This window comes from Salmo trutta, chromosome 30 (assembly GCF_901001165.1).
Source record: "Salmo trutta chromosome 30, fSalTru1.1, whole genome shotgun sequence".
Taxonomy (NCBI): Eukaryota; Metazoa; Chordata; class Actinopteri; order Salmoniformes; family Salmonidae; genus Salmo; species Salmo trutta.
Window position 1 is genome coordinate 32,249,711 of NC_042986.1, and position 16,034 is coordinate 32,265,744.

General features: G+C 43.1%; 1 protein-coding gene across 2 annotated transcripts in view; it reads left to right on the top strand.

Annotated features, from left to right (window-relative positions):
• Positions 1-11,947, top strand: part of opn7b (opsin 7, group member b) — a 115,869-nt gene extending 103,922 nt beyond the window's left edge. The window contains exons 5-7 of one of the 2 annotated variants that reach the window (XM_029723874.1): positions 9,971-9,976; positions 10,117-10,451; positions 11,400-11,947. In XM_029723874.1, coding sequence (XP_029579734.1) covers positions 9,971-9,976; positions 10,117-10,451; positions 11,400-11,909 — 851 coding nt within the window. In that variant the 3' untranslated portion in view covers positions 11,910-11,947. The remainder of the gene's footprint in view (positions 1-9,970; positions 9,977-10,116; positions 10,452-11,399) is intronic. The other variant, XM_029723876.1, reaches the window with a different exon arrangement.
• Positions 11,948-16,034: the final 4,087 nt, after the last annotated feature.

A 16,034-nucleotide genomic window follows, 5' to 3' on the forward strand; every position in this document is an offset into this window, starting at 1 on the left:
AAGTATGATTCAAGGACACTCTTAAGACATGTCACTTTGGGACAGTGAGAAACCTATTTACTGGGTGAAGCCATTAAGTCACCGAGCATCCACTTGCCTTAGCAGCTAATTACAAAGTATTTGACCGTACATTACAGAGGGGTGTTAGGATAATAAGGTCTGGCTAATCACTACTGATTACCGTTCCGTATTACAACTGTAGGGATTAACGTTCAATTCTCAGTGACAGACAGACACAATGCTGATCTAGCTTTGTCTGGTTAGCACACATAGGGTGTTTACACAGACAGCCCAATTCTGATATTTTTCCACTAATTGGTCTTTTGACCAATCACATCAGATCTTTTCACATCAGATCTTTTTCAGAGCTGATCTGATTGGTCAAAAGACCAATTAGTGAAAAAAAATATCAGAATTGGGATGCCTGTGTAAATGAGGCCATACACACAATGCTCACATACACATACACTTATGTAATGGATGGTGCGAAGAAAAATTTGAGCTACAAAACGGACAAAATAGAGTATTGAAGGGCATTAGTAGTGTGCTATGTTGTCGTCTCGTTTAAGCTTTGAGAGAAAGTAGTGCGAGTGTGAATACCCAAATGAATCTACTAAAGTCCATTAAAAAAAAGTTAGCATTAGCTTTTCTCCCCCCTCGTTTTGTATGTGTGCGTGCGCGCGCATGTGTGTCTGTGTGTTATTGGATAAATTAGTCTCAAGAGTACATCCACTAATGAGTAGGATTAATTTGTGCCACTCAAGCTTCTAAAGATCTGCTTAGGCAATTACAAACATGTGAGCACACATACAAACCGAGGGGGGAGAACAGCTGAAAAAACCTTTTCTTTTATTCTCCTTAGTAGATACATTTTCAACTTCAAATCTCATCAACCAACTGCCCACTGCACTGAGGATAGGAAACTCTGTCACCACCGATAAGCCCACTATAATTGAGAATTTCAATAAGCATTTTTCTACGGCTGGCCATGCTTTCCACCTAACTACCCCTACTGCATTCAACAGCACTGCACCCCCCACAGCTACTCGCCCAAACCTCCCCCATTTCTCCTTCTCCCAAATCCATTCAGCTGATGTTCTGAAAGAGCTGCAAAATCTGGACCCCTACAAATCAGCTGGGCTTGACAATCTGGACCCTTTCTTTCTAAAATTATCTGCTGAAATTATTGCAACCCCTATTACTAGCCTGTTCAACCTCTCTTTCGTGTCGTCTGAGATTCCCATAGATTGGAAAGCAGCTGCTGTCATCCCCCTCTTCAAAGGAGGTGACACTCTTGACCCAAATTGCTACAGACCTATATCCATCCTACCCTGCCTTTCTAAGGTCTTCGAAAGCCAAGTCAACAAACAGATTACCGACTATTTCGAATCCTACCGCACCCTCTCCGCTATGCAATCTGGTTTCAGAGCTGGTCATGGGTGCACCTCAGCCACGCTCAAGGTCCTAAACGACATCGTAACCGCCATCGATAAGAAACAATACTGTGCTGCCGTATTCATTGACCTGGCCAAAGCTTTTGACTCTGTTAATCACCACATCCTCATCGGCAGACTTAGTAGCCTTGGTTTCTCAAACGATTGCGTCGCCTGGTTCACCAACTACTTCTCTGACAGAGTTCAGTGTGTCAAATCGGAGGGCCTACTGTCTGGACCTCTGGCAGTCTCTATGGGGGTACCACAGGGTTCAATTCTTGGGCCAACTCTTTTCTCTGTATACATAAATGATGTCGCTCTTGCTGCTGGTGAATCTCTGATCCACCTCTACGCAGACGACACCATTCTGTATACTTCTGGCCCTTCTTTGGACACTGTGTTAACAACCCTCCAGACGAGCTTCAATGCCATTCAACTCTCCTTCCGTGGCCTCCAACTGCTCCTGAACACAAGTAAAACTAAATGCATGCTCTTCAACCGATCGCTGCCTGCACCTGCCCGCCCATCCAGCATAACTTCTCTGGACGGTTCTAACTTAGAATTTGTGGACAACTACAAATACCTAGGTGTCTGGTTAGACTGTAAACTCTCCTTCCAGACTCACATCAATCATCTCCAATCCAAAGTGAAATCTAGAATTGGCTTCCTATTTCGCAACAAAGCATCCTTCACTCATGCTGCCAAACATACCCTCGTAAAACTGACCATCCTACCAATCCTCGACTTCGGCGATGTCATTTACAAAATAGCCTCCAATACCCTACTCAACAAGCTGGATGCAGTCTATCACAGTGCCATCCGTTTTGTCACCAAAGCCCCATATACAACCCACCACTGCGATCTGTATGCTCTCGTTGGCTGGCCTTCACTTCATAATCGTCGCCAAACACATTGGCTCCAGGTCATCTACAAGACCCTGCTAGGTAAAGTCCCCCCTTATCTCCGCTCACTGGTCACCATAGCAGCACCCACCTGTAGCACGTGCTCCAGCAGGTATATCTCTCTGGTCACCCCTAAAGCCAACTCCTCCTTTGGTCGTCTCTCCTTCCAGTTCTCTGCTGCCAACGACTGGAACGAACTACAAAAATCTCTGAAATTGGAAACACTTATCTCCCTCACTAGCTTTAAGCACCAGCTGTCAGAGCAGCTCACAGATCACTGCACCTGTACATAGCCCATCTATAATTTAGCCCAAACTACTACCTCTTCCCCTACTGTATTTATTTATTTTATTTATTTTGCTCCTTTGCACCATATTATTTATATTTGAACTTTGAACTTTCTTTAAACTACAAATCTACCATTCCATTGTTTTTTCTTGCTATACTTTATTTATTTTGCCACCATGGCATTTTTTTTTGCTCTTACCTCCCTTATCTCACATCATTTGCTCACATTGTATATAGTCTTATTTTTTATTGTTTTTTTCTACTGTATTATTGACTGTATGTTGTTTACTCCATGTGTAACTCTGTGTTGTTGTATGTTGTCGAACTGCTTTGCTTTATCTTGGCCAGGTCGCAATTGTAAATGAGAACTTGTTCTCAACTTGCCTACCTGGTTAAATAAAGGTGAAATAAATATAAATAAATAAAAAAAAACCTCATGAAGAGCATCCATTGTGCAACAAGCTAATATTATAAATAAACAATTCTCAAAACGTTCACTCACTCACTAAATTTCTCGTTAAATCATCAATACATTGTTTCCCCTGAAAAAGTGTCCATTTGTCAGAACAACACAGCTAAGTCTTGATTAATAAAAAAAAATATATATATATAGTGCTTAATTGGTCAGCAATTTGTAGTTTGATTTATGTAACTTAATTATGTTGACTTATTGCTGAATATACAGTGTCGTTGGAAAGTTTTCAAACCCCTTTACTTTTTCAATATTTTGTTGTTACAGCCTTATTCTAAAATGTATGAAAATGCTTTTTTTCCTCATCAATCTACACCCAAAACCCCATAATGACAAACCAAAATCAGATTTTTAGAAATGTTTTACTCAGTACTTTGTTGAAGTACTTTTCACAGCGATTACAGCATTGTGTCTTCTTGGGTATGATGCTACAAGCTTGGCACATCTGTATTTGGGGTGTTTTCCCCATTCTTCTCTGCAGATCCTCTCAAACTCTGTCATGTTGAAACGGGAACGTTGCTGCACAGCTAATTTTCGGTCTCTCCAGAGATGTTCGATTGAGTTTAAGTCCGGGCTCTGGCTGGGCCACTCAAGGACATTAAGAGACTTGTCCGGAAGCCACTCCTGCGTTGCCTTGGCTGTGTGCTTAGGGTTGTTGTCCTGCTGGAAGGTAAACCTTCACCTCAGTCTGAGGTCCTGAGCGCTCTGAAGCAGGTTTTCATCAAGGATCTCTCTGTACTTTGCTCTGTTCATCTTTGCCTCGATCCTGACTAGTCTCCCAGTCCCTGCTACTGAAAAACATCCCTACAGCATGATGCTGGCACCACCATGCTTCATCGTAAGGATGGTGCAAGGACGTGGCGCTTGGCATTCACACCAAAGAGTTCAATCTTGGTTTCATCATGCTAGAACATCTTGTTTCTCATGGTCTGAGAGAGTTTAGGTGCCTTTTGGCAAACTCCAAGTGGGCTGTCATGTGCCTTTTACTGAGGAGTGTCTTCCGTCTGGCCACTCTACCATAAAGGCCTGATTGGTGGAGTGCTGCAGAAATGGTTGTCCTCCTGGAAGTTTCTCCCATCTCCACAGAAGAACTCAGGAGCTCTGTCAGAGTGACCATCGGGTTCTTGGTCAACTCCCTGACAAAGGCCCTTCCCCACCATTGCTCAGTTTGGCCGGGAGGCCAGCTCTAGAAAGAGTCTTGGTGGTTCCAAAATTCCATTTTAGAGTGATGGAGGCCACTGTGTTCTTGGGGACCTTCAATCCTGCAGACATGTTTTGGTACCCTTCATCACATCTGTGCCTCAACAGAATCCTGTCTCGGAGCTCTACGGGCAACACCTTTGACCTCATGGCTTGGTTTTTGCTCTGACGTGCAATGTCAACTGTGGGACCTTTCATATAGACAGATACAGTGAGGGAAAAAAGTATTTGATTCCCCTGCTGATTTTGTACGTTTGCCCACTGACAAAGAAATGATCAGTTTATAATTTTAACGGTAGGTTTATTTGAACAGTGAGAGACAGAATAAGAACAAAAACATCCAGAAAAACACATGTCAAAAATGTTATGAAATGATTTGCATTTTAATGAGGGAAATAAGTATTTGACCCCTCTGCAAAACATGACTTAGTACTTGGTGGCAAAACCCTTGTTGGCAATCACAGAGGTCAGACGTTTCATGTAGTTGGCCACCAGGTTTGCACACATCTCAGGAGGGATTTTGTCCCACTCCTCTTTGCAGATCTTCTCCAAGTCATTAAGGTTTCGAGGCTGACGTTTGGCAACTCGAACCTTCAGCTCCCTCCACAGATTTTCAATGGGATCAAGGTCTGGAGACTGGCTAGGCCACTCCAGGACCTTAATGTGCTTGTTCTTGAGCCACTTCTTTGTTGCCTTGGCCATGTGTTTTGGGTCATTGTCATGCTGGAAAACCCATCCACAACCCATTTTCAATGCCCTGGCTGAGGGAAGGAGGTTCTCACTTTGATGCGGTGAAGTTGTCCTGTCCCCTTAGCAGAAAAACACCCCCAAAGCATAATGTTTCCACCTCCATGTTTGACGGTGGGGATGGTGTTCTTGGGGTCATAGGCAGCATTCCTCCTCCTCCAAACAGTTGAGTTGATGCCAAAGAGCTCCATTTTGGTCTCATCTGACCACAACACTTTCACCCAGTTGTCCTCTGAATCATTCAGATGTTCATTGGCAAACTTCAGACGGGCATGTAGATGTGCTTTCTTGTGCAGGGGGACCTTGCGGGCGCTGCAGGTTTCAGTCCTTCACGGCGTAGTGTGTTACCAGTTGTTTTCTTGGTGACTGTGGTCCCAGCTGCCTTGAGATCATTGACAAGATCCTCCCGTGTAGTTCTGAGCTGATTCCTCACCGTTCTCATGATCATTGCAACTCCACGAGGTGAGATCTTGCATAGAGCCCCAGGCCGAGGGAGAATGACAGTTCTTTTGTGTTTCTTCCATTTGCGAATAATCGCACCAACTGTTGTCACCTTCTCACCAAGCTGCTTGGCGATGGTCTTGTAGCCCATTCCAGCATAGTGTAGTTCTGCAATCTTGTCCCTGACATCCTTGGAGAGCTCTTTGGTCTTGGCCATGGTGGAGAGTTGGGAATCTGATTGATTGATTGCTACTGTGGACAGGTGTCTTTTATACAGGTAACAAACTGAGATTAGTAGCACTCCCTTTAAGAGTGTGCTCCTAATCTCAGCTCGGTACCTGTATAAAAGACACCTGGGAGCCAGAAATCTTTCTGATTGAGAGGGGGTCAAATACTTATTTCCCTCATTAAAATGCAAATCATTTTATATCATTTTTGACATGTGTTTTTCTGGATTTTTTTGTTGTTATTCTGTCTCTCACTGTTCAAATAAAACTACCATTAAAATTATAGACTGATCATTTCTTTGTCAGTGGGCAAATGTACAAAATCAGCAGGGGATCAAATACTTTTTTCCCTCACTGTATGTACCTTTCCAAATCATGTCCAATCAATTGAATTTACCACAGGTGGACCCGAATCAAGTTGTAGAAACATCTCAAGGATGATCAATGGAAACATGATGCACCTGAGCTCAATTTCGAGTCTCATAGCAAAGGGTCTGAATACTTATGTGAATAAGGTATTTCTATTTTTTTATTTAATACAATTGCAAACATTTCTAAAAACCTGTTATCCCTTTGTCATTATGAGGTATTGTGTGTAGATTGCTGAGGATTTTTTATTTATTTAATCCACTTTAGGATAAGGCTGTAATGTAACAAAATATGGAATAATTCAAGGGGTCTGAATACTTTCTGAAGGCACTGTATCTGGAGTCCCTGATACTTGGTTAAAGAGTTAGGGGATGTCTCATGGTTTAGATGTCATGCTCCTGTGAACTGAGTGAGTGGAACTAATAAGCATAGGTAGTAATGGAAGTCAGAACAGCGTTTTAAAGAGTTACACAATTCTTCAGTGTGTGTGTGTGTCTGTGTGTGTGTGTGTGTGTGTGTGTGTGTGTGTGTGTGTGTGTGTGTGTGTGTGTGTGTGTGTGTGTGTGTGTGCGTGCATGCGTGCGTGTGTGTGTGTGTGTGTGTGTGTACTCTTCAGAGAGTGGAAGTCCGCCTTGAGGCTCTGGAGACTGCTGGCTGCACCAATAACATTGTTTGAAATGTAGATAAGCACAAATAATGATGTGTTTAAGAGTCAGCCCAAAAGAACCTGGTACAAATATAGCACACACAATAAGGACAGCGAAAAGTGGGGAACCAAAATGAGCAGAGATCAGTGTTAAGTTGTGAGTACAGTAGCAGTAAAAGTCACAGAGGATTAGCAGGCTTCCAGAGGAGCAACAATGAAAGGAGGATCAGAGTCATGAACTGATGACACACGTTTTACTACAGAACACCGGTGTCAGTTAATTACACAGAGCTCCACACAGACTACACCATCAGCAAAAAAGACTACAACACTGCAGAGCAGGTGTCATTAGAAATGGAAGCAGGCTAGGACTGGCATCCCACCATCTCACCAGTCCCGCTCAAGGGATGACGCTGAGGTAGCATTGAATATTCAATGGTTACTCAAGGATGATATTTATGCTTTATTCAAGTATTCTTACTTTCAAATTAAAATAGGGATATTTATTTCAATAAATGGCCCCTGGTTGGGTGATACAGATGGTTCCAGGTTTTGACTAGCTGGAATACAGCTTATGTCAGAATTGAGCAGAATTTACTTTTCGAAGCATTTTAGGAGAACTTTGCAGCAAGTTAGGAGAATGAACGCAGCAGGTTAGGAGAATTAGGTTAAGGTTAGGAAAATGGTTAGGGTTAGCTAAAATGCACCAAAAAAAATCAACTTTATATGTCAGTTTGACATGAGCTATATTTCATCGAACCAGGCGCTAACCAGGCACTCTGGTTGTGCACATGTGTGGTGACCTCACGTGTGCCTATCAGATCGCGATGGTGTGTTTTATACTAAAACTATCACGATTCCACTCTGTATTGTCCGTAAGACCATTCTAGTCTTCTCTCTCTGTAACACACGCACGCACAGGCACACAAACACGCACACACTCCCAGCTCCCAGATACAACAACTATCCCCATCCTTCCTGTCATTAGGTGCCCCAGGAGAGGGATCTCGCTAGGTGTTTTAACCAGCCACATAGAACTCTTTTTGGGAATCCATCAGCTCTGAGGCCCTGGCCATCTGATGGCTTTCCATAAAGCACACAGGATGTCAGGATGGTTAAAGACAGGTCAAATGGGTGAATAGAAAGAAAAAAGAGTCAATGCCTGTTTCCTCTCTTTGGGGTCATTTTATGTATCCATCCATTCCTACACAGAGCACTAAACCATCTTAAAGGAGTCTTTCAATCACAGGTTGTTACACATTTTCTTACCTCAGTTGCAGGACTGAGTTTGGGAAACCCTTCTAGACCACTGCTTACTTGCTCAGTATGCTTATCTCCTTTCCTCCCCACTCTATCTTTCTCCTGCTCTCATCTGTCTTATCGAGGCTGGAGAGTTGAGCAGGGGTAAATGTTGGTGTTGGATGGGTAGAAAATGTTCTTACCTCCACACTGCAACAATCTGACTGCCATGGCAGAGACCCACCATCCCAGCCAAAAAACACTTAACGCCCCGTCTCCCCTCCCTCAATTAAGGTCACCTTCCCCCTTCCATCAAGAGCTCTCTCTCTCCTTTCCCTCAGTTTGTCGTCTGTTTGTCTCCCATCCTCCTCTGTTGTTCTTCCCCCTCTATCAAACAGAGAGCCAGTTGTGTTCATTCCACAGGTCACGTTTCGAGGTGAGTGTTAAAAAAAGGGATTAAGGTTAGGAAAGGTTTTGAGGTACACCTGAGAGTTCCTCAAAACCACTGGTGTAGATAAGACTCTCTCGGTCTCTCTCTCTCTCTCACTCACTCTCTCTAGTGGAGGGCTGTGCTATAAATCAGTTCGGAACATAGAGCAGTGCTGAGGACTGTGTAAGAAATTCCCATGATCCTTGTAGTCTAGATAGCCAACAGACACCACAGTGAATGTTTTAAACATACTGTATACACACAGCCAGGACTCCAGTACTGATCAGGCAGCTGAACAATTAGGACAGAGGAGTAATAATCAATCTAAGATCAGCTCACTCTGCACATCCTCTACTGACTGCAGGAGGTTGACATATTGAACTGCTAAATCTGATTCAACATTCCAATCCAGTGATAGCCACAGGCTCTTTGTATTCCCTGTTCGCCATATGCCGTCTAGCTCCTCACACACATAGAGGACGCATTTTCCATTTCAGCTTTCTGATTCATGGAAAAATGTACACACCGGTGAACATGCTTCAGTAATTAATTATCCATCTGCCGCAGGTGACAAATGTGCAGAACCATCAAATGGGCTTCCTAGTCTATGCATGCACTAGGCTTATTCACAAACAGTTCTCAATTCTTCTCATCATGTGTTTGAAATGTGCAGCCCTATTTGTGGTTTATGACATGTAAGAAGACAGAAATAAGCAGTATACTGTATATTTCTGGTGAAGCTTAGCTCCTGGGGTGAGTGTGTTCTTCTGATCCCAGGCCACAGGGAAGGTGATATTGGTAAGGTTTCTTAAAATGTAGATATATTCTATAACCCCGGAGAGTGAAGACTGGGGAGAGAGGATTGATAATAGTGTATTGGCGTATACAAACAGGCACACACCAATACACACACACTTAGGCCCTCCAGCTAAACCGGTATAGTGCTAATCTCTCCACACGAGGGAGCGTATTTATATTTGGCTTCCTGAAAATATATAAATGCATATATTTGTGTCTCCACGGAAACAGGCGTCTACCCTCTGTTTCTGAACATGCTTGAGGTCATGTCAAGAGATATGCGTGTGGAGGAATGAGAGAACACGTGAATGTGTCATTTCTGTATGTACATTTTTCCGCTGGGATTATCTAAGAGGCTAAAACGGCTAAATTCCTGTAAAGCCAACTAAAATAAAATAATTTTCAAACTAATGAAATGTGAAAGCTTGCTAACTTCCAGTGAATAATCTTTTCTGTATCTGTTTTTGTCAGTCGTTCACAATTCTGCTTTGATCCTAAAACTGTCATTTGCTTTTGGCCATTTAGATTATATGAGGTATTTCAGAGAAAATACACACATACAAACTGAGACGTAATTAACAATGATATCAGTGTTGCTTTCTCTCCTCTTCCCTGTATCTAATTTGCCTCATTTCTCCACAAACTAATGTGCCAAATCAGGTAACGTTGTCTTTCTCTTTCTGCCTCTTCCCCACCTCCCTCTCTCATTTCCTCCTCTTCCCCACCTCCCTCTCTCCCTTCCTCCTCTTCCCCACCTCCTCCCCTACTTCCATTACAGCATCAGGTAACAATGCCCTCCATGATATTACATGTTCTCTCTCCACCTCCTCCTCTGCCTTCCATCTCTCATCCCATTGGTTAATAACCCCCTCCCTGTCTCCCCTTCTTCTCTCCTTCTCCCCCATCCCCCCATTCCTCCCACAGGTAACAAGTTCTCATCCTGCCATGCCTATCTCCTAATAGCAGCGGTGTGGTGCTATGCTCTTATCTTTGCCATCGGGCCTCTGACTGGCTGGGGCCGGTATGGTTCTGAACCCTACGGTACAGCCTGCTGTATCGACTGGTACGCCCCCGGCCAAAGCAGAGTTGCCATGAGCTACATCCTCTGCCTCTTCCTCTTCTGCTACATCGTCCCCTGCATCATCATCTTCCTCTCCTATATCTTCATCCTGCTGACTGTCAAGGGGTCACGCCAGGCGGTGCAGCAGCACATATCCCCACAGAACAAGATCCCCAACACACATTCACTCATCGTCAAGGTACGCACACTCCCTCTCACAGACACACACACTCATCGGTAAGGTATGCACTGTCACACACACACTCTCACGGTCAAGATACACACACTCCCTCTCACAGACACACACACTCATCGGTAAGGTATGCACTGTCACACACACACTCTCACGGTCAGGATACACACACTCTCAAGGTCAGGATACACACACTCCCTCTCACAGACACAAACACTCATCGGTAAGGTAAGCCCAGGTAAGACCAACATGTTATCAATATGCCAACTTTGATTATTTCTCAATTATACTTTTAGAAACAAAAGTAAATTATACTGTAGGTCAACAATCTTTACTAGATTACATTTTGAGAAAATCCCCCAAACATGATTTTTTTTTATCACCAACACACACACACACACACACACACACACACACACACACTCACTGTCAAGGTACACACTGTCACACATGCACTTAAATAGTAGTTGTGCAAACACACAGACACGACAATACACACCTTGGAAACTGTAGCAGCACATTTTCCTAACTTAAATGCTGCTTTATGTATTGGTTTTAAAGGGTTTCAAGTGGGAGTTGTGATTCGATTAGATCAAAGGGATTTTGAGAGCACCCCAATCATCAACTTGGGGGAGTTGTATACAATTTTCTTTATTTCACTCCTTCATGAATCAAAGTTTCATTGGGACATTAAGGTTTGAAAGTAGGAGTTTTAATCGATTAGAAGGTCAATGTATTGGTCGGTGGTCAATAAACAGCCTCATCATTATGATAGGGGAGAAGTTGTCCTCTTTGACTTTGTTTTTGTTCTAAGTATTAGTTTAAAGTATTGTCACATGGATGGGTGGGGGAAGAGGGTTTGAAACTTTTATTTTCACCTAATAAACTACTGTATCTGCACACCTGTATGTCTCTTCCTCCCTTTGTGTGTGTTTTCCCGTCTCTCCCTCCTAGCTCTCGGTGGCGGTGTGTATCGGTGTCGTGATCGCCTGGAGCCCATACGCCTTCGTCTCCATGTGGGCGGCGTTTGTTAACTCAGCAGAGGTCCCTCCCTTTGCTTTCGCTGTGGCTGCCATCTTTGCCAAGTCCTCCACCCTTTACAATCCTATCGTCTACCTGGTCTTCAAACCCAACTTCCGCAGGTCCCTCTGCCGGGACTGGCTGACATGCCGACGGACCCTATGTGCGTGTTTGTGCTCGCACGGCTCGACCCAGAAGGTCTCCTGTACACAGTCCCAGCAGCATGGGAAGGAGGAGTGTAACTCGACGCGGCGGTCCAATGGATTGCCGGAGAACCATAGGGGGGCATGCAGGCACTGCCCATGCCCAGAGAGAGACACTGGTTCTGGCGGATACGGCCAAGAGACTACCCCTCAGAGGACTGCAAGGATACTGCAGGGGTCCACACATAGCGAAGTGGCTGTTAGTCAGCTGTCAAATGAGATGCAGAGTGACTTCCTCTGAAAAGACAAAGGAGAGAGAGTAAGCAAATGAGAGATGGAAGGGAGGATGAGGGGAGAGAAAGGGGGACGGGGAGAAGGGAGAAAGTTAGAGGGAGGGAAATGTGGGAGAGTAAGGCAGTGACCAGGAGGAGGAGAGAGAGAGAAGATGAGAAAAGACGAACAGTTAATTGTTTCTTACATACAAAATAAAAAACATGGGGAAGGGAAGATCAGAGTGAAAATACTTTCAAACAGGAAATAAGTAATTGTTGAGGAAGGGCAGGTGTGAACTTGCACTAACAATCACAACAAGGCAATCCTAACTCCTCTCACTCAGAGGAGTGGCCAAATCAATCACCTCGGAAACTGTTACTGCCACAAAACTAACTCAACCACAAACTGAACTAAACCAGGGGTGTATTCATTATGCAGATGCTGTTGGAAAATGTTTCTTCTGTTGCGAAATGTTTAGCAACAGAAATCGTTTATTCCAAACAGAAAACGTTTTGCAATGAAAACGATCATTTTTATTGGACAAATTCAGCTAGGTCCCTCCCTGTTTCATTCCGTTTGCTCTGTTTGCTTCCATTTGGTTCTTAACCTTGTAAGACGTAATGAATACAACCCTGACAACCAACATACGACCACAAACTGAAGAGTCAGCAACATACCAAAAACTCAACCAAAATACCACCACAGACTGAGCAGCCAATAACAACCAGGAACTCAACCAACAAACTCAGCCAAGCCAGACTGAAAAACAGACTTAGCCAACAAGGCTCTGATCTCTCGGATGCAGCTGGTTTGATTGAAAAAGACTTGAAAGTCATGAACCCACAGTCTTGATGCAGTAGTTAGAGATATCGGACACAGAGCCAACAAGAGGGTCCATAATGAGAACTACACTGGTGTTTAGGGAAATACTACCAGATGGAGTATCAGCTTCTACATATGTCCCACAGCGCCTACCAAAGTAGAGAGAGAGAGAGACGTGGATGAGGATACTATGGTGTATATATTAAAACCCACATAACTGAGAGAGTTGTCTACATGGGGGCTTGGAGTGTGTGAAACGAATTAAGACGTCACTTAGCTGAAGGCAGAACATGAGAAAATGAACCCCTTAGTTGCTGTATTGATCACATTACGGTGGTGTGAGTCAGAGTCAGGCTTGGCCAAGCAGCCGTGTCCAGAATTATTCAGTGAACAGTTAGGACTGTGTTCAATGCCCCAGTGCCAAATGAGCTACCATGAAAAATCAACAATTATGCAATTTTAACACAGTCAATCCAGGAAGTGAATGGAACATTCCCAATTCTGCACACAGTCTTAATAAAGTTCAACTAAAATGTCCTCTCAAATCTCAGACATTCTCTCTGTTTTTACCCCAGACATGAAACCAATGCAACACCTACAAGACTAATACACAATCTATAAAAAATCGAATTAAAAGATCCCGTTTTGCAATTTAGCCTCAGAAAACAAAATAGATAAAATATCGAGCTATAGTGAGTTGTGTTGCTATCTACTTTCTCCTTCCAGTGTTTCTCCAGGAGTGTAGATAGATGGTTATTGTAAACAAATTGGAGAAGGGTGCAGTGGAGGTGCTGAACTGCAGAGCTGAGCTGGTTCTGCTTGGTTAGACAAATTGGCGTGACAAATTGGCCTGCCATCACCGTACAATCAATATAGAGCCATTATAGAGTTCTCACTGGGTCATGAGCGGGAGCTCAAATCTGGGATCACGGAACAGCTAAAGCCCCAGGACTTGACCCAAAACAGTGATAGCGCTATTGTTGAGAGTGTAATTGTTGACATAGTTTTGGCATTTGTGTGTTCTCATTTACATGAATGTGTGTGTGTGCTCATGTACGTGTTGTGTTTGATGCAATTTGCATATGCGTGTTTCTGTGTATGAGAATAGCTACTGTATGTCTGCTTCAGTTTGAAAGTCTATGTGGGCATATGTTAGTGCAGTAACTCACTGAGGAAAGTCCTAACATTATTCTCTACATTGAGTGAGTCACAAACAAAATAGAACTCAAAGCTCTCAAATAAAATAAAATCAAATGCTATTTGTCACATTCGCCGAATACAACAACCTTACTGTGAAATGCTTACTTTCAAGCCCTTAACCAACAATGCAGTTTTAATAAAACTAAGTTAAGAATAAAATGTACTAAATAAACTAAAGTAAAAAATTAAATATTAACAATAAAATAACAATAACGAGGCTATATACAGGGGGTACCGGTACCGAGTCAATGTGGAGGCTATATAAAGGGTGTACCAGTACCGAGTCAATGTGCGGGAGTACAGGTTAGTCCAGGTACCTGAGGTAATATGTACATGTAGGTAGGGGTAAAGTGGCTATGCATAGATAATAGATAATAAACAGTGAGTAGCAGCTGCGTAAAAGAAAGGGGGAGGATCAATGCAAATAGTGCGGGTAGCCTTTTGATTAGCTGTTCAGCAGTCTCAGGTAGGTGTTGTAGTAAAATATGACATGAATGAGCTTTTCTTCAATCCACTGAAGACCTATCTCCTCTTGTTCCTCTCCTCCTTAGCGTGAAAAACATAGAGTTGCTATTTCATAAAGGGACTTATAGAGAGGCAAAAGGTATGTATTAAGACTGAAGACTTAAACATTGTTCAGATGAGAAATGCCAACAGAGTACTGATGAGCTTAATGTTTTGTCTGGCTAGAACTTTCTATTCACTCCTCTAGGACACTGGGTCATCAAACTCTTCTAAACACCGTGCCGCTTGTTAACCAGTAATCAGGTCCGCTAAAGATCATGTCATACTCCAGTCTGACTATCTCTGATACATTAACTATTTCATGATACAACAATAAGAGTTTATATCTATTGTTCACAAAATACCACAGTGTCAGCACAAACACCTGTAAACAGTCTTGTGGTTCAGCACCTTCAGAACTAAAAGACAGTGGCTTTGTTATTATTGAATAATGCAGCAATAACTCACTGCTATAAATTGTAATCTGCTCTGTGGGTGACTTGGCCAATCTCTGACTTTGAAGCACGTATCTCCGCCCTGACCCCTGACCTCAAGAGAAAGATATCCTCTCCGTTTCTCCATCCACCCCCCTCCCCCTCTCTTTCTCTCCATCCAATGCTCCTTTATTTAATGAAAATGTCAATATTATTGAAACAGCTCTATTATTATGTTGTAATATCTTTACGACGCTGTTATGAGTTTAAAATAGAGTATAGATGTGTATTTTAGCCGCACTAAAGAAAATACAAGACCTAGTCGGACAGCTGAAGAGAAGATGCAACATACAATGATTGAGATGACCATGCTGAGCCAAGCTCATGTGAGGAGTTAACAGAATACTTCTTAGTAATCTTCCATCACAACTTCTAATCAGAGCCATCGATTTACAGGGTTTAGCAAACTCAGATTGAACACTAGATTGTCAATGGCCGCCATATTGGCACCAAAGGTTACAATCACGTTCTATTGATGAGTATAGAATGTTTGGTGCGAACGTGGAAGTTGGTTCAGCCAAATGCCACAGCTATTTCCTGAACGGCACCCTGTTCCCTGAATAGTACAGACATAGGGTGTCATTTGGGATCTTTCCTTTCCTTCTAATACTATGGTGGATAAGATATGTTTGTCCTTTGACAACAGGAACTAGGAACCATAACTGTGCATTTGTGATATATTTTTATATGTAATGATATTGATCAGTGATCATATTACTGCATGGTTCATAAGGAGTATACATCACCGTCAGGCCATCAGGGCACCTGGCCATCTCATCCAAACAGCACATATGTACCAGATGTCAGGGCTTTCAAATGGGTTTGGTTTGCATGTACAGGTGTACAGATGTCTATGTACAGAAGTTATATATAGCTGTAGATACCAGCCTACATGCATACTTGGGGGAATGGGTGACCCCCAAATTGTGTCCTTGGAAATGGGGTTGAATGGTAAATATCTCAAATAACAAACAAAACAGAGCACACAAACAGTCTGTTTTAACGTTGACTCTTTATGCAGTGCCAATGCAAAACCTCTTCCTGTTCCTCTGGCTGTCTGTCTCTTCCTGGACAGTTTTGGATTCATTTGGTCCTTAACGGCCCGTTGTCTCCGCTTGAAAAAGGCTTCCCAT